This window comes from Ammodytes marinus (assembly GCF_949987685.1).
Source record: "Ammodytes marinus genome assembly, chromosome: 1".
Taxonomy (NCBI): domain Eukaryota; kingdom Metazoa; phylum Chordata; class Actinopteri; order Uranoscopiformes; family Ammodytidae; genus Ammodytes; species Ammodytes marinus.
Window position 1 is genome coordinate 2016605 of NC_137230.1, and position 24428 is coordinate 2041032.

At 41.2% G+C, this 24428-nt stretch overlaps 1 protein-coding gene across 6 annotated transcripts; it reads right to left on the bottom strand.

The window, feature by feature from the left end:
- Positions 1-83: 83 nt before the first annotated feature.
- Positions 84-24428, bottom strand: nadsyn1 (NAD synthetase 1). 6 transcript variants are annotated; one of them, XR_013844989.1, is made up of 22 exons: positions 24184-24428; positions 23276-23336; positions 22058-22174; positions 21667-21720; positions 20069-20158; positions 17243-17294; positions 16389-16477; positions 15795-15912; positions 14818-14949; positions 14400-14471; positions 11878-12002; positions 11055-11103; positions 9272-9374; positions 8170-8338; positions 6601-6736; positions 6339-6445; positions 4112-4243; positions 3952-4021; positions 3653-3781; positions 2108-2284; positions 261-1536; positions 84-220 (listed from the first exon to the last, which is right to left on the bottom strand). XR_013844989.1 is itself a non-coding variant. In XM_080033023.1 (21 exons), exons 1-21 carry the CDS (start codon positions 24266-24268, stop codon positions 1474-1476), a joined length of 2130 nt encoding a protein of 709 aa, XP_079889149.1. In that variant the 5' UTR covers positions 24269-24428; the 3' UTR covers positions 132-1473. The 6 variants fall into 6 exon arrangements, 1 of the variants encoding a protein (XP_079889149.1); XR_013844990.1 differs by having other exon boundaries at positions 118-220; positions 849-1536; XR_013844991.1 differs by having other exon boundaries at positions 132-1118; positions 1211-1536.

Sequence of the window (24428 nt, forward strand, 5' to 3'; positions counted from 1 at the left end):
CAGAATATAAAGTTACTCCAACCAACCAAAACAAATATTATCTTTGATCTCTTTAATCTGGAAGCATTTCTTCAACTTAAACGTTTGGGCATTAGTTGTAATACAAACAACAATGTAAAATGTAAGTGACATACGTTAGAAGGAAGGTTTAGAGTGAACCATCAAGTGCCATAGACCTACTGAGCCTATGTATTTAGTACATACAGGATACATGAGGGGCCTACTATGTATTTAGTACATACAGGATACATGAGAGGGACCTACTGAGCCTATGTATTTAGTACATACAGGATACATGAGAGGAACCTACTGAGCCTATGTATTTAGTACATACAGGATACATGAGGGGCCTACTGAGCCTATGTATTTAGTATACAGGATTCATGAGAGGGACCTACTGAGACTATGTATTTAGTACATACAGGATACATGAGGGAGCTACTGAGACTATGTATTTAGTACATACAGGATTCATGAGAGGGACCTACTGAGACTACGTATTTAGTACATACAGGATACATGAGAGGGAGCTACTGAGCCTATGTATTTAGTACATACAGGATTCATGAGGGACCTACTGAGCCTATGTATTTAGTACATACAGGATACATGAGAGGGACCTACTGAGCCTATGTATTTAGTACATACAGGATTCATGAGGGACCTACTGAGCCTATGTATTTAGTACATACAGGATTCATGAGAGGAACCTACTGAGACTATGTATTTAGTACATACAGGATTCATGAGAGGGACCTACTGAGCCTATGCATTTAGTACATACAGGATTCATGAGAGGAACCTACTGAGCCTATGTATTTAGTACATACAAGATACATGAGAGGAACCTACTGAGCCTATGTATTTAGTACATACAGGATTCATGAGAGGGACCTACTGAGCCTATGCATTTAGTACATACAGGATTCATGAGGGACCTACTGAGCCTATGTATTTAGTACATACAGGATTCATGAGAGGGACCTACTGAGACTATGTATTTAGTACATACAGGATTCATGAGGGACCTACTGAGCCTATGTATTTAGTACATACAGGATTCATGAGGGACCTACTGAGACTATGTATTTAGTACATACAGGATACATGAGAGGGACCTACTGAGCCTATGTATTTAGTACATACAGGATTCATGAGAGGAACCTACTGAGCCTATGTATTTAGTACATACAAGATACATGAGAGGGACTTTGCCATATCTTTAGTTACATATGTAATATCAAGGTTAAAGGTTACACTGTCATGTCACAATAATTACAGGCTTCGTAAAGATAGTGAGATTTTACAAATATGAAAAGAACTGAGGTAGACCTAAGTTTCTTTATAGTCTCAACAAAAATGATTTTTATTCTTTCCTCTGATTGGCTGGCTGCCAGCAAGCACAGTAATAAGTTGTTATACTTTATTGAAAGCACTCCTCCACCACCATATATTATTTGATATTTGAAACATTCACACTTCCGATGGTTGTCCACTGGAAACCTGCCTTGGGTTATGTGCTGGAATCTGGGACACCTGTAGAAAAAAACATTACAAAACAAAAACAGATAAAGAAAATGCTATAGAGCATTGAGATAAAGCATGTGGACCACACTACATTATTGTACCTGTTCTGTCAGATTACACTGTCTACCTCAACATACAATCAGAACAGAGGCTGCGCTCCAAATCGCATACTCTTTCTTTTTTCTAATCAACATAGAAGAAAATAATCATAAAATCTAGTTAGCATGCAGTAGGCCTCAATTGGGACATACAGTACTTTAACTTTTTTATTTCATCATAACATTGCGCCTTGATCTTGCCTCTATCTGTCTCATCGCTGGTTACTTCCCTACGGAGGCTCAGTCGACGTGACGTAACTTCAAATGCGCACTGGATTGTGGGTCAGAATTGCCAGAACTAGCATGCTGATTTCAACACCAAAAATCTCGACCAGATGTGGTATGAATCCGGGTATTTTTCAGCATGCTAAATCTGACCACAACAATTGGGACATCCTGAATCTTTTTTTCTACCATACTAAATAGCAGAAAGTATGGGTACTGGAAATGCAGGGAGGGTTTCTCTCATATGCATTTGGTACCTGCTCATCGATGCACCTGAACTGCCATGTCCAGCGTGTGTTGTAGAGGAAAGGCCGCAGGTCAAAGCGGTTGTCATCTGGACTGTAGCTCTCTGCGTGGTAGGACGGGGTCACTGTGGTCATCTTGTGTCTGTTGACTGAGTACATCCTGAAGAAGTGCTTGACCTTCTGGGACACCTGAAACCAGACAGACAGTCCTGCTAACAGACAGTCCTGCTAACAGACAGTCCTGCTAACAGACAGTCCTGCTAACAGACGGTCCTGCTAACAGACGGTCCTGCTAACAGACGGTCCTGCTAACAGACGGTCCAGCTAACAGACGGTCCTGCTAACAGACGGTCCTGCTAACAGACGGTCCTGCTAACAGACGGTCCTGCTAACAGACGGTCCTGATAACAGACGGTCCTGCTAACAGACGGTCCTGCTAACAGACGGTCCTGCTAACAGACAGTCCTGCTAACAGACGGTCCTGCTAACAGACGGTCCTGCTAACAGACGGTCCTGCTAACAGACGGTCCTGCTAACAGACAGTCCTGCTAACAGACAGTCCTGCTAACAGACGGTCCTGCTAACAGACGGTCCTGCTAACAGACGGTCCTGCTAACAGACAGTCCTGCTAACAGACGGTCCTGCTAACAGACGGTCCTGTTAACAGACGGTCCTGCTAACAGACAGTCCTGCTAACAGCTGCTACATGCACAGTATCCACTCATCCTCTCAAGAGAAACAACGTTAGGTTTTTTAGTTACGCCTCCCTGGCGGTGATAGCTGAAAGCAGGAGGATGATGTTTTCAGGTTGATTACATGAACGCGCTGAGGGATGTTCTCCAAACTTTGCACAAATGTCCACTCTGACTCAAAGATGAAGTGGTTGGATTTTGGAGGTCAAAGGTCACTGTGAGGTCATTCATCATGAACACAATATCTCATGAACGCTTTGAGGGATTTTTTTGTCAAATTTGTCACACACTCAAACTTTGAGGAGAGGATGAACTGAGTACATTCTGGAGGTCAAAGGTCAATGTTACTATGAACAAGTTTGTACAAAGGTTGACTCTTGGAGGTCACTGAGAGCTCACATAGTGTGAGCTCTCAGTGACCTTGTACCATATTGTAGCTTCTAGGAGCTTTACCTTCTTTACAGCATTACTTACCACCACTGGGCTTTCTTGGTTCAATGATATGCCTCACAGAGGAATAGAACTGCCTGCTGGTATTTCTAGCTGCTCTGTTGATACTGTGCTAAAGTGTTGAACTCACAGGAGCAGACTTTTTATGACGGAAAAAGGAAATATAGTGGATGCTCTAAAATGTATTAAGCTGCAGCTATTTAGTGTTGATTTGAATAATATCAATTTCATGGAAATACTGTTAACATTAATACATTCTTAATACAAATGAATAGAGTGTTTCTATATTAGTTAACTATACCAGTAATCTCTTCATTCATTTCTCCATAGAAAATAAGAGAAAAGGAAATGATGCATGGTGTATTTAATAGAGAGAGAGGATGGGTGTGACTGTCCTGTTAACAGGTGAACTGACCTCAGTGGGGGACAGGGCATCCTTCCACATGGACAGGAGTTTACAGAACATGCTGAAGGGCCCACACTTGGAGATCTTCCTCAGTCGACCAATCACTGACAGCTCTGAGTAGGTCATCCCCATGTCTGCCTGGGGAGGGAGGGGTTAAAGAGAAGGACCAATGAATGAATGAACTGTGTATGCCCAGTGACCTCATGGCAATCAGATTACTAGTAGGTCACCATGCTAGCTGGAAGACCACTGCTAGGTTGTTCTCTTTGCTATTCTGCTCTATTAATATCTGTAGATAGATTTCCTACCTCATCTGTTTGTGACACCTGGCCATCGGTCAGTGGCTCCAGCTCAGCAGTGGGTGGAGCAGCCAGGATGCTGCAGAGGTTAAAGAATGACTCAATCAATGACAAACACAACATGTGTGTCTATATCATCTCCCCACAGCAGTGTCTGAGCTGACCTTACCCTGTGAGAGCGGTGAGCTGGAACTGGTCCACACAGTAAAGCAGGAAGCTCTTCAGGTCTGTCTTGCTGATGCCTCCTATTGGGTTGATGTCAGCACTGGAGCAGTCATACTTAGTGAAGTATCCTGTCAGACTGAGCAGGAGACATGCTTTACTGGGACAAACCTTTGGAATTCTACTCTACCAAGATGATGTTACAGAACTGAATAGCCTGCCTACACAAAACATTTACATCTGTAACAGCATCTGAAGCCCTCCTGCATCCACACTATATTCACTATTCATATTTTAATTTCGGAGGGACGAGGATTAAAGAAGGCAAAAGCATGGACTTTGAACAAAAGGGATTTAAACTGGTTTGTGTCAAAATATAAGGTTTGAAATCGTAAATAAAATGTGCTCTGCTATTGATAACCTAATGGAATGTGTGACTATTGAAATTCAAATGAAAGATAAATGTTAATTATCAGCTGTGTGTTCAGAACAACCGATTCAAAAATGGAAGACTTTCTCTGACTGAAGAATTTGTAAATACACTGCATGTTATGGGACTGTAGCCGAGGTCAGCAGACACACTGACTGTTTTGAATACTGTTGCAGATGTGTTTAGACTACTAGAGAAGAAATGGACAAGGCCATATCTGCATTGTCACAGGCAGAGAGGAAAATAGAGACCTAAAATTATCTGTGTATTAGAATGCATCTTCTTAAAAAAAAGAAAAAAAAAATTCTAACTGTAGTAGCTGTGTATCTGAATCTTATGGCAGTGGGGGCGGGACCCGATAAGCCTTTGGCTTCTCCTGCTTCCCTTCGGACGATAACACAAAGTAATATGTATGAATATGCAATGAGAAAATTATGTATTGTGTGTAATTGTCCGGAAGAATAATAATAAATAAATAAATAATTTAGTATTACCATGTAAACATCTGGTCAATGGTTCGACCCCTTTTATGATTTTCTCTACTTATGACATCTATTGCAGTATGTCCGTCCTGGGAGAGGGATCCCTTACTCTGTCAACTCTCCCTGAGGTTTCTCAATTTTTTTTAATCCCGGTAAAGGTTTTTTTACTGGGAGCTTTTTCTCAGCCGAGCTAAGGGTCTAAGGGCAGGGTGTCGTACTGTATGGAATGTAAAGCCCACTGAGGCAAATGTCTATTTGTGATATTGGGCTATACAAATAAAACTGATTTGATTTGATTTGATTTGTTGCCAGGTGCTCCAACCACAATCAGCACACAGCGCACACACAGGGCTGTGGTGGTGAGGGCATGGTGAGGCCATGATTTACCATGGGACAAGGCTCTTCAGTTATTAGATTTAACAGGGAAGCCAAAATGCCACCATACACATTCAAAAGGTGGAGTTATTCATTTTGGAGAACGCTTGTTGTCAAAATTACTTTTTGTCAAAGCTCAGTGAATATCTCCTCAGCGCACACACTTCAAACCAACCAGTTGCGCTTTAGAGTCAAACACAGCACATACAATGTCTTGTCTGCATTTCATTGCTGGAAATCCAGACATCTACTGTAGAGCGATAGAGGGTCTGGCGATGAGCAAAAGACCTTCCCAACTCAAGGGGTGGCTCCTACGCATGCATTTCAAATACCACTGCACGCAATTGGATAGTACTACAACCAATCAGAGCAATGAACAAGGTGACGTATTAAGCCCGGTTAGTTTAGCGACCAGCGAGGCTAACTGGTATATTAAACTTTTGCCGTGGTCGGTCGGCAACAGAAAATGTATCTTTCTTGCTAATATAAGATTCGAGTGCCGTCTGCTGTTCATTTTTAAAGAAAAAGCTAAGAACAAATGGTTAAGTGTCGAGGCCAAATCCCTTTCAAACAACGTATCCACAGCCATCTTTGTTGTTTCTCACCACTTCTACGGCGCAGCACTGTCGCCATCCGGTTACGCCGACAATATCAGATAGGCTACTAGCATTTGATTGGTTAATCGGAATCTTACGACATAGTTAATGAGCTCCAATGGTTGGTGCCCAGGGTAAGCTACAGAGCAAACAGATATTTACTAGCTGCCAGTCTGGATTTCAAGGGTAGGGAATCATTATAGATGCAAAACTGGACTTCACACTGTGATGTTTCACATTAGCAATCAATCCAAGGTTCACATGCATGGTGAAGAGTGGTGGGTATCCATACAGATCACCTACCATCCTTGACAACACTAAACTTCAACATGTCATATTTCTCATACATACCTTTCATCTACATTGGCTGAGCCCAGCACCAGCAGGCCACCAGGCTGCCCCCGGGCCCACAGACTCAGCTGGGCAAACAGGTAGGCCAGGACCATCCTGACCCGAGCCTAGGAACACACACACACACACACACACACACACACACACACACACGTGTTACTGGTGTGTGAAGGAGAATAAAATGCAGATTTTCTATGAAAGCGTCATGATGATGCCGTCATGCCGTTGACAGACAGAGACACAGTGTGAGAGAGTTTTTAACCTGTACATTCTGCAGAGCCAGGTTTTCTCTCTTGCTTCCTCCGTGGGCGCCAAACTGAGGCACTTTTCCAGTCAGCAGTGAGAAGATACCCAGAAGGCCTTTCACTGCCATGTCTATGTTAATGTTCATGTGTGAGCTGTAAACCAAGAGATAAAAGCACAAAGTATGAAGACTGACAGGAAAGTAGAAGAACAGAATTCATCTTATTGATTTTTGTTAGGGCTGTCAAACGATTAAAATAGGTTGTGCATTCTGGAATACAACTTGATTGAAATCTGCGGTGTGTGTGTGTGTGTGTGTGTGTGTGTGTGTGTGTGTTTGTACGCGTGACCACGTCCTAGGGAACTGTTCATTTGTGCCAGGAAGCCGATGTTATGTTGATCTCTAATCACACACACACATCTGAAAACTGCAGACGTTTGTGTCCTCGCGGGCTCTGAACAGAGCGGACAATGTACTATCTTTGCCCGCGACACAAACGCGGCCGTTAGCAGTTTAAAACACGGCACAGGCTAGCGTGCTGCTATGTTTGGCCGCGCGCAGCTACTGATCCTGGGTCATCCACAACGTTAGAGTGACTGTAGTGCAGAGCCGGTGGGATGTACGGGGCGGATCATTCTGCACATGCGTTAAAAAAATTAACGCGTTAATTCCAGAAATGAATCACCCTGCGTTAACGCGTTCATTTTGACAGCCCTATTTTTTTTTTACATTCCACCAAATATAAACTGAACAAAGGAAAACAAGGAAAAAATATATTTCCAAATAGCGGACACCTACTGGTCCATTATTAAAGTTTGATTCCCACAATCTAGGGTCGTGTTCTCACCCAGTAGTCTGCTTCTCTGGTGTGCATGAGAGCAGATACATTGTTTAGTTTTTTAGATGTTTGGGTTCACGTTCACGAAGGCAACACTCAAACGGACTATAGCCTACATTGTAAACAAAAGTAATGTGCACTGAAATGCTGTCAGACAGTTTGGTGAGGAAAATGCAAATCACTCACATTTTCTACCATTGCCTACATCACAGAGCTTCTGCTGGTCATTTTCATGCTCAATGTGGAGCACATATTGTAACAGCCAGAATCTATTGAATGTAGAGCAACTTTCCTCTGTCAGCCCACGTTACAATAGGAGCAGACTGTAGCGGGCGGAGCATGAGGGCGTATGCTCTGACAACGAGCGCTAAATAACTTAATAACACATTTAATGTAGACATTATGCAAAAGACGGTGGAATGATGCATTAATACTCTGCTACCTGTGATTAGTGTGGATAGGGTTCACACCAGAGATGGTCCGCTCCAGAGTTCACTCCCAAGCGGACCCAGACCACCTCTTCAAGCAGAGCAGAGTCTGGTTGTTTAGTGTGCACCAGAGTCTGGGTGTGTTCAAACCAACACAAATGAACCACACCAAGGGCTTAAACGCTCCAGGGTTCCTTTTTAAACCACACTACACAAAACTGTTGTGAACACGCCCTAAATTACTTTAAAAAAATAAGTTTTCAAATGATCCTTGGCAAATCTCCCTCTAGATATTGGCCCTTCAGGTTGAATGCTGCCTACCTGCCGATCTGAGCGGCCAGGTCTGTGGCCCTGCTGCATGTTTCAGAGGAGGAGTTCTCACTGGACATGTAGCAGGTGGTGAAGAGACGACCACACAGCTCCTTAGGGTCCACAGGACGGTACCTCTCATCCCCCACTATCCTACCTATGTCCCCCAGCACCTGGCTGTCTGAGAGAGAGAGGGGGGGAGGGAGGGGGAGAAAGAGAGAGAGGGAGGGAGAGGGAGGGGGAGAGAGAGAAAGAGAAAGAGAGAGAGGGAGGGAGAGGGAGGGGGAGAGAGAGAAAGAGAGAGAGAGGGAGGGAGGGGGAGAGAGAGAAAGAGAGAGAGAGGGAGGGGGGAGAGAGGGGGGAAGAGAGAGGGAGGTAGAGGGAGGGGGAGAGAGAAAGAGGGGGGAGAGAGAGGGAGGGAGAAAGAGGGGGAGAGAGAAAGAGGGGGGAGAGAGAGGGAGGGAGAGGGAGGGGGGAGAGAGAGAAAGAGAGAGAGGGAGAGAGAGGGAGGGAGGGGGGTGGAGAGAGAGACAGAGAAGGGTGGAGAGAGAGAGGGGGAGAGAGGTGGGGACAGAGAGAGAGATTGCACAGTTGAGCAAAGTTTCTAGAAAATCCATTAAAAAAAGTGAATGAGATATTGCGTTCACAAGAATGGCCCAGACAACTTGAAACATAATGCCTCTGTCTTTCAGCTATCAGCAGCGTGGAGGCATACACATCTCATGGAAAGACTTAAACCAACATTGTATTAGCTAGTCTCTCAGTACTTTTGGGACATTGCCAGAATGAACTACTACACACTGTGTGTGTGTGTGTGTGTGTGTGTGTGTGTGTGTGTGTGTGTGTGTGTGTGTGTGTGTGTGTGTGTGTGTGTGTGTGTCTATGGTGATGATGAAGAAGCATGTCACCCAGTGTTACAATGTGGCTCTCTCCTACATATTAGTGGACACAATCACTGTTGGTTTGAGTCTGTGGATAGGATGTGTTGAGGATATGGAAAATGTAGTAATATAATATAACCTGACAAGAAGTGCATACTGTATGTCAAAGGTCACACTGAAAGATAAATGTGTTTACAGTAAATCAAAATGAAAGAGAAGTGAAAGCTACTCACTGCCCTGGTGTACAGCCTGGCAGATGAGCACACACATGGAGTGGACTATACAGGCAGTGGAAGAGCTGTCCACACCTCCACTCAGAGGCAACAGAAAGCCAGCCTGGATCACAACCCATACAAACACCAACGTCACTTCACAATGTCAAAAATCCAAAAAACGACCTAACATGTGTCATTTTGATGCCTAATAATAATCAAACTGAGACACAGACAATGACATACAGTACTGTGGCATTTATATTAGTGTGACATCATAAAGTGCCAAGAGATTTTTCAAAACAAGGAATTTGCCTTATTGTAGTATTTGGTTGCGTACCATTCACAATATACATAGTAGGGGAGAACGGGAGAATGTGAGACATCGGGTAATGTGAGACACCCCCTGTATCTAGGCAACGGAACACATTTTTGGTCATGTGAGATTTATGTTTTCAAGCCCCTCTCATTTCCCCTTGGCCATGAAAGAGAGGACCTCATGGTGATGTTGGAAGCATGTTTTTTTCACAAAAATCTCTTTTTTGTATGTATGTATGTAAAAGTAAATTTTCTTGCTGTCAACTTAATCAACTGTTGTGCCAAAGCAAATTGATTCAGGTAGAAACACTTCTATCATACATGTTGATGAATTACCAACATATGAAACCATGTAATGATGATAACTGAAGATTAGCCTGAATTTCTGAGAGGTAGTTTTTTCTCAAATTGTGGCAGTGGGGTAAAGTGAGACAAATGCTGTGGGGTTAAGTGAGACAGTGTCTGTGCCCTCTTTTAATGAATCCATTATATCTAAGGTAGCAAGGAGACTAGTTTGAATAGAGACTAAGCGGGTTGGAGGTGGGGGTTGAATGGTTGAAGGGGTGTCAGCAAGGGCATGGTTTGGCACTCATGTATGTGGGGGACATTTAACATCAAAAGACTCTAAGTAAAATGTCTTTATTAAATTAATGATCTCAATAAAACAAATGCAGAAAAATATTAATCAAAGACTCAAAAGATGGATAATGACAGCTGGGTCTAGTCCTGTGTTCTGAGTCCCAGGCTGTTCTAGCTGGTTCTGATTGTTCTTTGCTCTGACCCCCAGACACAAGCTGGCTCTAAGGGTCCTGTGTTCTGACCCCCAGACTCTGTTTAATCTAACTGGTTATATTTGTCATTTGAATGTTAATTATTGAATATGAATTATACGTTGTATTTGATCAGAGTTACTTTCAAGTGTTTAGAAAAATGTTTTGCTTAATTGACCAAACCCCATGATTCTGTTACTAGTCCGACATTAGTTTTGGAATATTTGGTTTTCAAGCTAGCTGTCAGGATTCTAACTGTTACAACATGTGTTGTTATGGTAGTTTCAGAGTGGAAAAAGTAAGTGGATCAGTTTACCCCCTTGATTTCTCTTGTCTGTCTCAGTTTACCCCTAAGCTGGGGTAAAGTGAGACACAAGACAACTTCTTTTAAAACAATCATATTTTCACTGCCCTTCATCCTGAAAAAATCTGATAATGTCCATTACCAGGAAACAACATGAATTAATGGGAAATGTGTACTTCACTGATAAATCATTTTAGCTCGTTTAGAGGGGAGCAAATGTAAAAAGTGTCTCACATTACCCCTAATCGAAAACAACTGCAAAAGGCAAGAATCCTAATATGAAACAGCTAAACTAAATATGTACAAATGACAAATATGTTTCTAAAAGATATAGGCTACCTACTGTATACACACTGTTTAACACGCAGATGTACAAGGTATTGACACATAAATGATCAAGTGTGCTCCTCACCTGTCCACTTCTCCTCAGGTAGTCCCACAGCCAGCAGGCCGGCCCTAGACTAAACAACACAACTGAAATTAAATGGATTTCTGCACAGAGCCTTTCTTTAAAGGTGAGGTAAGCAATTTATTTATTTTAATATAAGCGTTAAATCGCTCTTTATTCATACAGTGATCACTTATACAGTGTCGTGCGAAAGTTTGTGAACCCCTTGAGCCTTTTGGAATTTTATTTATGTTAACCATTATTAATTCATTTTTTTCAATACCAGTATTTTTTATATGAAATAACAGATGTTTGTTTATCAATTCAACATTTTTCTTTTCCAGAAATCAATTGTTAAAATAGATAAAACAAATTATTTGACAAATGTTGTATGTGCAAAAGTTTGTGAACCCTAAGCTGCATTGCTTAAATCGAGCAAGGTAAACACAATCAGGTGGGCCAAATTGATTGATGAAATAGACCAATGTAATGAGAGATCTTTAGGGAAGAAATTGGGCGGCACTAGATAAAACAAAGATAAAACCAGGTCAGTTTAGGCTCACCAAACTGAACCCATACAGGTCAGACATGCTAAAAGGGAAAAAAATCTCAGAAGATCTCAGGAATAGAGTTGTGATGCTGCACATTTGTCTGGGGACAGCTATAAATTAATTAATTCAAAAAAAGTTTGAGCTCCATCGGTCCACCGTGAGGCAAATCATCTACAAATGGAGAGCTTTAAGAGTGACTGAACATCTGTCTAGAAGTGGACTTCCTTCAAAAAATATCTTCAAGCGCATGATATACAAAAATACATATTTGGTAGCAAATGAAATGTATGTTGTACCTGATCTCCTCCTCTGGTGTATGGAAGTGCCATGCTATTGGCTGGTGGGTAGGGAGGTACATGTCATCACCGCTGGATAAAGAAAAGTCAACTTTGACCCTGTGGCAAGGTTTGAGTTCAATCTCCTAACAGGAAAGTATGAGAGGAAGCTTTGAGAACAATAAGTCACACACTCTCCCTTCATACAAAAAACAACAACTTTACATTATTACCAGCTCTGTATAAATCTTTTCTTAAGATCATTTTGGGGCATTTTTCAAGCTTTATTGATAGTTTGGAGAGACAGAGATGAATGGGGCAGAGAGGGGAATGGCATGCAGAGAATGTCAGACTCCAACTGGGTCGCTGTGAAGAGGACTGAGCCTCTATGTGTGGGGGGCAGGGGGGGGGGGCTCTAACCACTACACCACCAGCATCCCCCCCCCCCCAACTCTTTATCATTTATAGCTGGATTTATGCATTTCTTCTCAATCAGGGACAGCAGATCAGTCTGTAAACACAACATCAGACATCATGACTCTATAAAGTCACTCTAATGAACATGTTAGCGAGCCCTTACCACTGTACACATCAAGCAGCAACATTATCATTCATCCTCTGTCTTCAGCCTCTCACTGGGGGAAACACCTTGCGTTTTAGCTTCTTAATGCTCCTATATGTTATAATCCATTGTTAATATAAAATGATTACATTCAGCTTCAAAATGGGACATGGACTGCATTCAAGTGTGTTCCAGTGGCTTAAGTTTTAATTTGACGTAAATACATTGTGTCTGAGGTAAACTATTGAATAGAATGACTGAGCTCTCTCCATTTCCTCTTGTATGAGACTGGTATAGCAGACATCTAACATCAACCCAATGCAGCAGCAAACATCTAACATCAACCCAATGCAGCAGCAGACATCTAACATCAACCCAATGCAGCAGCATTCTAGGTTGAGATTTTGGATTGACTTGAGGTTTGTACTTCAGGAAAAGCAGACTTGCTTATATGTGTGTGTGTGTGTGCAGAGAGAGAGAGAGAGAGAGAGAGAGAGCGAGAGCGAGAGCGAGAGAGAGAGAGAGAGAGAGAGAGAGAGAGAGAGGCATCTCGTCATGGGACCTCATTATGAAAGCATGATCCCAAAGCAACCTCTGTCTCATTAGCTGTTATATGTGACATACAAATGTCCACCCCTGCTATTTTCCCCCAGGGTGAATAAAGACTTATAGCATTTACACTCATCTGCAAAGATCGCTACACCTTTCCTACACATTACAATTCACTTTACGTGCTCAGAAATCAGAACTTTAGCCTACTGAAGTATGTAGTGTCCATATCATGGTGCCTACATAAAGGTGTGCATAAGGACACCTCAAACATACAGAAGGTATGGCTATTCACCAGTTAAACCATTAAAGTTAAATTAAAGTTAAGTTAATCAAGTTTAATGTCAAATTTGTTAAAGGTGCACTATGTAACTTTAGGTGTGTCAGAGAAGTGCACATTGTCTAAGGTATATTCTCATAACTGACAAACAACTTTCCTCACAGGAAAATGTGATCCCTGGAACACTGTTTGGAACAAGTGAGAACGCTTCCTTAAAAGTTACTGTTTCACTGATGTTGTTTACAGCAGCAGGGCCCACCAAGTTGCCTGGAAACAATTTGATTATGATTTATGATGATAGAATTATTCAATACCAAGAATTACATATAGAGTAAATATGTTTGTAAACCAACTGATGGCTCTGCAAACATAAACAAATCCTGCTTCCCATGAAACTTTATAGTGCAACTTTAAAGGTGCTGTAAGCGGAATGGTTCTTTTAGCTAACTTCCTGTCAGTTACTGCAGTTAGCAGTCACCTCCCTCGTCCCTACGTCACCACATTAATGCACTGCGGTCTTCAAGCAGCAAGTTATCTAGCATCATCTTAGATCCACAAGTGTGATAAAACATGATAAAAACCATCAAAGTAGACATTGGGAAGGATTTTTTTACCTGCTCCGCCATTGTAGGCGCATACACATTCACCCATCTGTTGCTCTGGCGTGCACAGGCAGTGAGACCATGGAGTGTATATAATATATATGAGCGAGACGAGTATCGGTTGGTAGCGTTCTCTCTTCTGATTGGATAAAAATTTCGGGATACTACAATAAGTTTATTTGAAACGCGCACATCATGTAAGTGATCACTTTATGAATAAAGAGTGATTTTACACTTATATTAACATAAATAAACCGCTTACTTCACCTTTAAAGTAAGTCAACCATAGCAATTTCAGCGAACTCTTACTGATAACACAAAGCTAACCATGAGTTAAATACGTGTCCAAGAGTGCACAGCCCCCACAGCCCGCTCTGTGACCCTGTACAGTACAAACAGAAGACAGTTTTTTCTGACCTGATACAACCTGTTAATGAGTGGGCTTTATGAAGCTTTAGAATGAAAGGCAGTAATGAGTAGAAGCAAGACCAATAAGAAATGATGTAGGCATTTGATCATTCAAAACGTTTGGAAGGTAGTGCTGTCTCACCAAGTTTGGCTGGCACTTCTGTCCTTTGTAGCTACGTACATCCTCCAGGTCAAGGGTGGCTGTGATCACCTCCTACAGGAGACACACACACGCACGCACGCACACACGCGCCCACGCACGCACGCACACACACACACGCACACACACACGCACACACACCACAGCGGACAAACCCGTGAGAGTTGCGCTTCTCACACACTTGTTGCAGCAGAGGTAATGAAAGCCATTCCACAGCCAATCTGCTTCCCTCCAGTATACACATCATTCATTATTGTATGTCCACACCATATACTATCTATGGTCCACACCAACAGGACTGTCCCTTCACATCTGTCATTGATGATGTCAAGCTACATAGAGCCTTCTTTACGTAGGCACGTTTTGAGCCCGATCGCTTTGTGTCCATGTTCATACATACCACATCATCCAGGGAGAACTGTGCTCCCTGTGCCACTATGTCTCCATTGATGGCCACCATGGCACACCCATCGTAGTAGACACGCTCTCCATCGCAGCCCCTCTGGTTGGCATACAGGTAGATACCTCCACTCTGGAACAACACCAACAATACACTGAATGCACTATTGTATTTAGTCCAACTATTGTTCAAAAGGTGGAGTCAGCGATTCTAATACAAAACACTTTTTTGTCAAAACTAGTGAATACCTCCTCATCATCCGCTACCTGAAAAACACACAGCCCAGGCTCTGTAAACTGTTGAGTATAAAAAGGGAGTCGGACCGAGCCCGTCAACGCTTCTCCAACTATCAGCTCCAGGCAGAGATGTGATGTCAGTAACAACAATCCTATTGGACAGGTAGTTAGTGACGACTGCTGTTGCTAAGGAAAGTCTGGGGGTGGAGCCTCTGAAGAAGCAGGAAGGGAGGGGGGATTTGTTTTGGTGCAAAGTTCAAATATAAACACATGCTACCTGTATTTTCATAGCATATAACCACAGCATTGTCGCTAGCTAAGGTAGCCTGTCCGAGGCTACTTTGTTTACATTCCAGTTTACAGTGCCTAGGCTATGTATAAACTGTTTAGACAAAAAGTGATAACAGTGAAAACAGCTTTTCTCCAAAATCACTGACTCCACCTTTCAGGTAACGTCCGGTAAAACACTGGATGTTACGGTGGTACAACGCTGCCCCTAGTGCTCTCACTGTGTCTCTGTAAATACAAATGGGTGAAAAATAAACAGCAACATAAAGTCTCTTTGTTAGGTTCTGGTGAAAATGAAGCACTGCAGGATATATATTTAACTGATCATTTTTTTCAGAAGCTGTAAATGCGACTCCAGGCCAGTGTTTTGTGTTGTACGTAGACATCTCTTTGTACTAAAGGATCTTTGACTGTGTCTAGACAGGAAGAGTCAAGCAGAGGGTTGAGGTTTACCTTGGTGGTGGCTGACCTGACCAGGTTGACTCTCTGGTCGGCCTTACGGAGCTCGTGGTAGCTAGCAGACGAGTTAGTGAAGATCTCCACCCCATCCAGAGCCATCTGAATATGGGGGCTGAGGAAAAGAGGGATGTCGGCCATCAGGATCAAACAATCAGTCGTTGCTGTCTGTTCCATTTGCCCACACAGAACTGGGAAAAAGGGCTTTCGTTTACTCCCTCTACATGGAACATGCTGCAAAAAGACTGGAAATGAACCCAAATGATTTCTTTGAATGCTTTTAAATCCAAGCTGAGAGCACTTGAGACCACCTCCTTTACTTGTAGATGTTTTTTCATATAGTTATTATATATATTTAATTGCTAATTGTTTTCATAATTTTAATTTCTGTTTCTATGTTGTGAGTGTATGTGTATGCATGTCATTTCTTGCTGCCTCTTGGCCAGGACTCCCTCCAAAAACAGGTTTTTAATCTCAATGGGACTTTCTTGGTTACATAAAGGTTAAATAAAAAATAAATGAAAAAGGATTGTTACACAAGTACACTAAAAACTACAAGAGTCATAATCCAGTCCTTCTGTGTTTCCCTACCTCCTGGGGTTCCACAGCTCTGCACAGATCTCAGTACCAAGGCACGTGTCCTTAGTGGATAGTACACAGTCACCGAATGGGACCGTTTCCTGATCAACACATAGAAACATGGGAGTAAAAAAAAACATGTTTTCTGTAAGCAGTGTCACAGCTCTTTTGTCAATCAGATTTATATTGTTATCTTTATTATCTTAATATCTAATAATCTTTTTAAAGATATTTTTAGATGTATTTCACTTTTTTTTTAAAAAGCTGAAAGTCATTGGCTGTGCTCGAAAAGCCATACTAACGTCCTACTCATACTCATTTTGACTGCAAATTGAGTATGTTGTGGTTTGTTTACGCAAGTTTGTCTAGGCGAGAAATGCCTGGATGAGAACTAACCTCCGGGAAGATTTTGTGTATGGATCGATAGAATACTTTTCCTACTCAACCGCCCCACAATGCATTGCGTTTTTAAATTCTTTATTGCTTCTGTACACTTCAGTGTAAACGGTCCACAGAACCTCGCATACACAATCAATTGTTAAGTAGACAGTATGGAGTATATACACGTCGAGTATGTAGGAGGGAGGACGTTAGTATGGCTTTTCGAACACAGCCTGTATGAATCATGTTTTTGAGAAAAGGATTTATAATCCATCTATCAGAGTGCAGATACAATTAAGAATGATGTAAATGACATACAGCTTTATGAATGCTTATATACATGTTGGAAACTATATAAATTGTAGTGTGGAGGATTTTGTGACACAGGTTTCAAGTTTGTATGGTGTGAGCATTTATGAATGTTGCTCGTAGACAAAGAAAAAGGTGTGGGCCTTTTTTAAAACTGATCCCACTCTGTGTTCTACCTGTCCTGTTACTTCCTGGATCATTCTGGGCAGGAAGTACTCCTCCACTGGCCTGGGAAACACAAACAGAAAGAGGAACTGACTCACTGAACCGTCCTTGTCATTTCCAAAATTGAAATACTCACAGTATTTTGGGAAATATCCTAACTTATCTTAACTCAAATACTACAATGGGCACACTGTTAGCCTAGCTTCTATAAAAGAGGAACCTCTTCTCCAACATGTGGTTATAGCAGCAAATAGCATTAGCTGCTTCTGTAACATGCTGAAAGCATTTATAGCCTGCTAGTAAACATGCTACATCTTTCCCAAAACCACAGCATACTGTATGTCTTCTGACATGGTTGTTTAAGAAATAAGAAGCTATTCACTGCATCAGTTAGGGTTAGATAACTTGTTGCCAACTTAAACATTAATCACTGCAGTTTTTGACCAATGGAGGGCTCTTGCCTTTTTGCCTAGTAAAATCCAGGTGCGACTTTCTTTTTGGCCGGGCCGTGTATGGAAGCATGAAGCAACTGTTGTTTGGCAGGTGTTTGACCCAGAAGAGCAAATGTTTCTTGACCGCTGGATTATAACGCATCACTGTGACACTAATCATTTTGTTTGTGTGTTTAATATTGCACAGGGGAAATAAAGGAATGTTTTCAAAGCAAGAAGAATGCTCAGTAGCTTAAAGCTTAGCTCCTTTAATAGCTACCTATAGTCATGTATATACAGCCACATCTCAAAGTGTCTGTGCTTGTTGGCTTACACATTCAGCCTCTTGAGAGACATAGTCCAATCTCCTAAGCCTTAAGCCTCCTTTCCTATACCTTAACCCCTAAACGTCATCGGGGTTAAGGAGAGATGAAAGGTGCTTCCTATCGAACATAGGAAAAGACAGCACTGTTTCAAATTAATTCGACTCCACTTTTTCTAACCGACGTCATTGCGCGACGGCGAGTATTGCTGATGTGAGTCACTAGCTTGAAACTACACTATTTTTCGAAAATTGACTACAACAAGCGCTCGTTTGATCCATGCGTTCTTTTCATATTGATTTTAATCAGGTTGTCGCCAACAGAGTGAGAATCACTTAGATCGGACTTGGCCAAGGGGAATATTTAAGGCCACTTGAAGCCCAATTCACATGTGGAATAAAAAGAGGCTACACTTATGTTGATGATGAAATGAACTGCCCCCAGTAACTTCATTAAATGTGAAGTTGGTATTTTATTTTCTTATGGTGTAAATTATGTGCTACGAAAATAACTATTATGATGTTGGTCTTTTATGAGTTCTTTATTATCTTTGGGTATTTTGTTTTAGCCGAGTTAAATCTTCCTCTCTTCTCCTCTCCTCTCTTCTGTTTTACCTCTCGTTAATATTCGTGTAGAGTCGGTAAACTCAGGCGGTGGCCTGTTGCTTTCAATCTTGCCGCCGTAAAGGATTATGGGATACCACTATCTCCTTTCCTTTCGCGTAGGTTGGTCCGGAGTAACCTATGCTAAAGGAGGGTTAAAGGATGAATCGCGGCTCCTTTCCTATGCCTTTCCTAAGCATTTTGAGAATTCAAATCACCTATCCGCCGAGTGCTTCCGGGTCATCTCGTTAGGAAAGGAAATTTCCTATGCAAAAAAGAGGGCCTATCCGAAAAGTATTCTTTGCATAGGAAATTTCCTTTCCTATCGAGATGACCCGGAAGTACTCGGCGGATAGGTGATCCGAATTCTCAAAATGCTTAGGAAAGGCATAGGAAAGGAGCCTCGATTCATCTTTTAACCCTCCTTTAGCATAGGTTACTCCGGACCAACCTATGCTAAAGGAAAGGAGATAGTGGTATCCCATAATCCTTTACGGCGGCAAGATTTAAAGCAACAAGCCACCGCCGGAGTTTACCGACTCTACACGAATACGAACGAGAGGTAAAACAGAAGAGAGGAGAGGAGAAGAGAGGAAGATTTAACTCGGCTAAAACAAAATACCCCCCTCCCCTCCCCCATTAAGATAATAAAGAATTCATAAAAGACCAACATCACATTTAATGAAGTTACTGGGGGCAGTTCATTTCAACATCAACACAAGTGTAGCCTCTTTTTATTCCACATGTGAATTGGGATATATGGGAGTGATTCTCACTCTGTTGGCGACAACCTAATTAAAATCAATATGAAAAGAACGCATGGATCAAACGAGCGCTTGTTGTAGTCAATTTTCGGAGAATAGTGTAGTTTCACGCTAGTGACTCACGTCAGCAATACTCGCCGTCGCGCAATGACGTCGGTTAGGAAAAGTGGAGTCGAATTCATTTGAAACAGCGCTGTCCTTTCCTATGTTCGATAGGAAGCACCTTTCATCTCTCCTTAACCCCGATGACGTTTAGGGGTTAAGGTATAGGAAAGGAGGCTTATAGGTTAGGAGATTGGACTTTTCGGATAGGCCCAGAGAATCCGTAGAGGCCCATGGGCTTCTACTAGGCCCAGACAGTCTAACATAGAGATGCGACCAAGTTGCATTATGGGTAACACACCATCTCATCTTTTCGGAGTTTGACACACACTGGAAGCTAAAAGTCAGGTGTCTGCTGAGCAGATTTCTTAAAAAACTGCTAATGAAACCCAGCAAACATAAATTAATTAATAGTAGGCGTAAGTTATTTTGATGTTCTTTAATAATACCATGTCATCATCAATTGGTATCTAATAATTAAGACAGTACTATGTGGAAAATATCTCTGGTAAAAAAAATCTTTGCAAATCAAAGTACGAAATCCAGTATTTAATGAACTAATATAAGTAATATTATAAAGAATGAACTGGTAATAAAGGCCGAGTGAAGACCAACCTTAACTGGTTCCACGGGGAGAACCAGCGCAACTCTCTGTAGTTCCCCTCGTTGGCCATCATCATCTTAGGTCTGATCAGCAGAATCTTTCTACAGGATGGATCACATAAAACATATATTGTACATACTGTAGCCTCATAGCATAATTGCCTAAATCATATTTCGAGGGCTTGGCGCAAAAGGGGCGTAAGTGACATTTTCAGAATTTTACAGGAGAGCAAAACAAACTTTTTATTGATTGTAAATATATAATAAAAAACAGCAAATGGAAGCAATCTCTACTTTAATAGCGATTAGGCTTCAAGGAATAAAAAAAAATAAAAAAAAAATTAAAAAGAAAATATATATACATAAATATATATATATACTATGGTGTCGGTGATCAGTTTGGATACATTAGAATACTTGAAGAGGTCATGTTGCCTTATGCTGAAGAGGAAATGTCCTTGAAATGGGTGTTCCAACAAGTTTACGACCCCAAACACACCAGTAAGTGAGCAAGATCTTGGTTCCAGACCAACAAGATTAACGTTATGGAGTGGCCAGCCCAATCCCTGGACCTTAATCCAATAGAAAACCTATGTGGTGACATCAAAAATGCGTTTTTTGAGGCAAAACCAAGAAATGCAGAGGAATTGTGGAATGTAGTCCAATCATCCTGGGCTGAAACACCTGTTCACAGGTGCCATACGTTGGTCGACTCCATGCAACACAGATGTGAAGCAGTTCTCAGAAACAAAGGTTATACAACTAAATATTAGTTCAGTGATTCATAGGAAAGCTAAATCTTCATGCATGTTTCAGTTGATACAGTAAATGTTTGAGTTGTAAAGAAAAATGCAGACACTGCTATTTTTTGAACAGTCTAATATTCCTTTTTCTTGACTTTCTGTAAAGATGAAGAAATATTTGACAAAAGTTTCTTCATATTTGGAGTTGGAATTGAATGTGCAATGTCCCCAATGCATTTGCGTGTATGGAAATAAAAGCCATTATTAGAATTTTGATCTTTACTACATTTTTTAAACATACTGCTATTATTTTGAACACAACTGTATATATATATATTTATTAAAATAGATTAAAAAATAAAGTGTTTATTTTAGTGTCCATATTATTTCTCAATCATATGTGGGTATATCAGATTCTCCAAACATATTCAATAACACTTTTTCTGTAGTATAAATGTTGGTCTTTTCTGCATTCCCTCCATATTGTCAGCTCTTTAGCCTATTCTTAATGCACTTACGCCTATTTTGCTCCAAACTCAACTGAAGGCTTTCCCTCACGCCTTTATGTTTTCAGCCTTTATTTCAAAAAGTAAAATGTATAGTGACGTTATTCTGCACACTCAGTCACTACTATCCATGCTTAAAGGAAGCAGGATTAAAACAAATCCGCTGAAATTTGTTCTCTGACGGGGGGCTCACTCTCTCACACTTTGAAAACCCCTGCCCTACTCTATATCCTTTAAATATGACTTAGGCAATTATGCTATTAGGCTAACGAAAAGTAGATGTAGAGTAGAGTAAATATGATTTTGCCAATTATGCTATGAGGCTAACGATATGTGAGAGTGGACAGATGTGCTGACGTACCTGTTGAGGAACAGGAGCCGACAGTTGTAGCGCACATTACGATGCATGACGGGCCTGAGGGAACAGAAGAGCATGTGATTATGAGAGGAAACATGAGGCTGTTTAAAAGATATTTAAATGTTACTCGTAGCTGCTTTAATGTGACATAGGTACCAGAGCATAGCCCGCCTCATCTAAACCACATTTCTGTAAAGTTAATCAAACTTAAATAACAATATCTTATATATGGATTGATGCATAACTCTTCGGATGCTTACTATCATGCCACTAACTCCACAAGTTGCATAGTTAGAAAGATTGTGTGGATTTGGGTTTACAGGGGCTTTAAACAACATTCAAATGATCACTGCTCTGCTGCCTGTAGCATTGGCCTGTGTGAAGAGAGACCCACATGCCCACATCACAGATGATGTCCTGGGTGACAGGAGACTCCAGAAGCTTCTTCAGAACCTGGAAGCTGTGGAGCAACATGTCTGACTCATAGAAGTGGTCTGCACAGCCATAGCCACTGGAGAGACACAGGGAGAACACACAGGTCAACCTCCAAACTAACTCTGGCTCCTCCATTCAAACTGATTTCGAAGTTAAATGATGAAAATAGAAATGGTCATACAGAGAAAGTAATGATTTTACACAAAGAGAAAGCATAACGAGACACATGACAAATACTTTGATTGGGATAACATGTCCCAAAAGGAGTGGGATGAAGTTCACACTTATTCAATCCCCCCCTCCCCCCTCTCCCTAAAGCATTGTTAAAGGCCCTGGCAACCCCTTAAAAATAAATATATGACATCAACCTTGGGTTTCTCAATAAGCTGTTTACAACAATCTGATTAAAAATACATTTTCATAAATATTACAAAACTTGGTCTAAAAAAACAGCTTTTTTGCTGTCTAGAACATACGATAGGACGGTGAGGGCGTGGCCAATAACGTTCTCAAAGGGAACGTTCTCTCAGTCATGGCGCTGAGCAGGGTTAGTGTGGTCTCTCTCTACATGTCGGAGCCCCAAGATCCACATTTCACCGTGGATGAAACAGAAGCCCTGCCTTTAGATTAAGATTGGTCTCAGTTGGTCACTGAATGGTGAGTCCTAAACATGCTTGCTATCTATAGGCTATATGTCTCCCAATTAGACTAGCTAGTTTATGAAAAAAAGCTGAAATACCGGGTGAGGTGATATTCAACGGTCATTTATTACATTAAGTATGCTTCCTCAGTCATGATTAATATTCTTATTGTATATATTTTTTAATATATCCTACGAATACAATGTATAATTTATATGTTCATATCAAATATCAAATATACACTGTACTTTCTTGCATATTTCTCAAAATGTTTTAATATTATATATTCGTATATACTTATATTATCTCACTATTGATATATATTAGTATCGAAGCTATAATTTAATTCAGAAATTCCAAATAAATAAAATCAAAAAACACCTTCATCCCTTAAAACCTGTGAGCACGGACATATTATAGTTCAAGCCAAGGTAATCATTATGGAGAAAATGTGTGTGTGCGAAACCTAAGCAGGTGTGTAGGAGCATGAAGAATGCTTTCCCCATCAGTCATACCCATAGATAATATAGTCATACCATATCTCCAGCTCTGGACCCAGTCTGTATGTTGCTCCATGAGCCTTAGCAATCTCAATACCTGCAAACAAACACAGGCACACATCAGGCAGGGTTACTTGGTTTGTTGGATTGGCACACACAGGATTACAGAGGCTTGAACAGTGATTTTGAACTTTGGGGAAAATATATTTAAGCATAATCTTGACTAAAACAATCAGATTTCATGCAAGTACACTTGAGAATATCTATACTATTCCTCAAACACACGCACTGTGCATTCCTCCATCACATGGGAGGCATTTTACTTTATTTATTGAATGGATGGGGTCAGACAGAAGAGTAATATATTACTCATTATTCATGACATATAACAACATTCACACAAATAATCTGTTCAAATGTAATGTTTATTAATCGTATGACTGTGCATGGATGTCTGCCTGTAACAAAACATAATATTAAACTTTAAATGTTTATATTGTTTGGATATGATAGGCTACAGATCCTTTAAATTACAACCATCTCTCGTTAATTCCCAAAATTCCCGAGCTTAACTTTCCATGGAAGTTTTCCGTAAACTTTCCACCATACACATGAGCTTCCCACCCCTTTGCAACCTGTGTGTGTTGACCTTTAGTGGAGGCACAATTCACTTCCTTTCCTTGAATTGGTTTCTACAGTGATTCTAAAATTGCACTTCTACAAAGTTAGTGGTGTCAGCCTCAGTAGGCCTACATCACAGTCACTAAATTTTTTTCTTTATTAGCCTACATTTAAAAAAAAACTAAAGATGTAGACTAGAATTGTACTAATTTTACTTCTAACTTTAGTAAGGCCGTGAGTTGCTACAGAATGTAGGCTGTATTTGTGACAAGTTGTCCCATGGGGCAATTGATCACATTATGTTTCCTATTAGTGCCACTCACTCTTCAGTATTCTCTCCGCATTGCCTTCAAAGTCCAGAGCCCACTGGTTCAACGAGCATGTAGCGAGAGTCACTTTCCGTCCCATGTTCCTGAAGTTTAGCGTTCAAACAGTGAGCAGGTCCCGCAGCAAAGCGGACAGTGGAACTGATAGGGTATAGCGCCAGAGCCTGAATACCGCTGCTGTAGTCAGAGCCTGTACAAGAGGTGTTAGTATCACGGACTGTGTTTGTTGTCATTAATAGCGA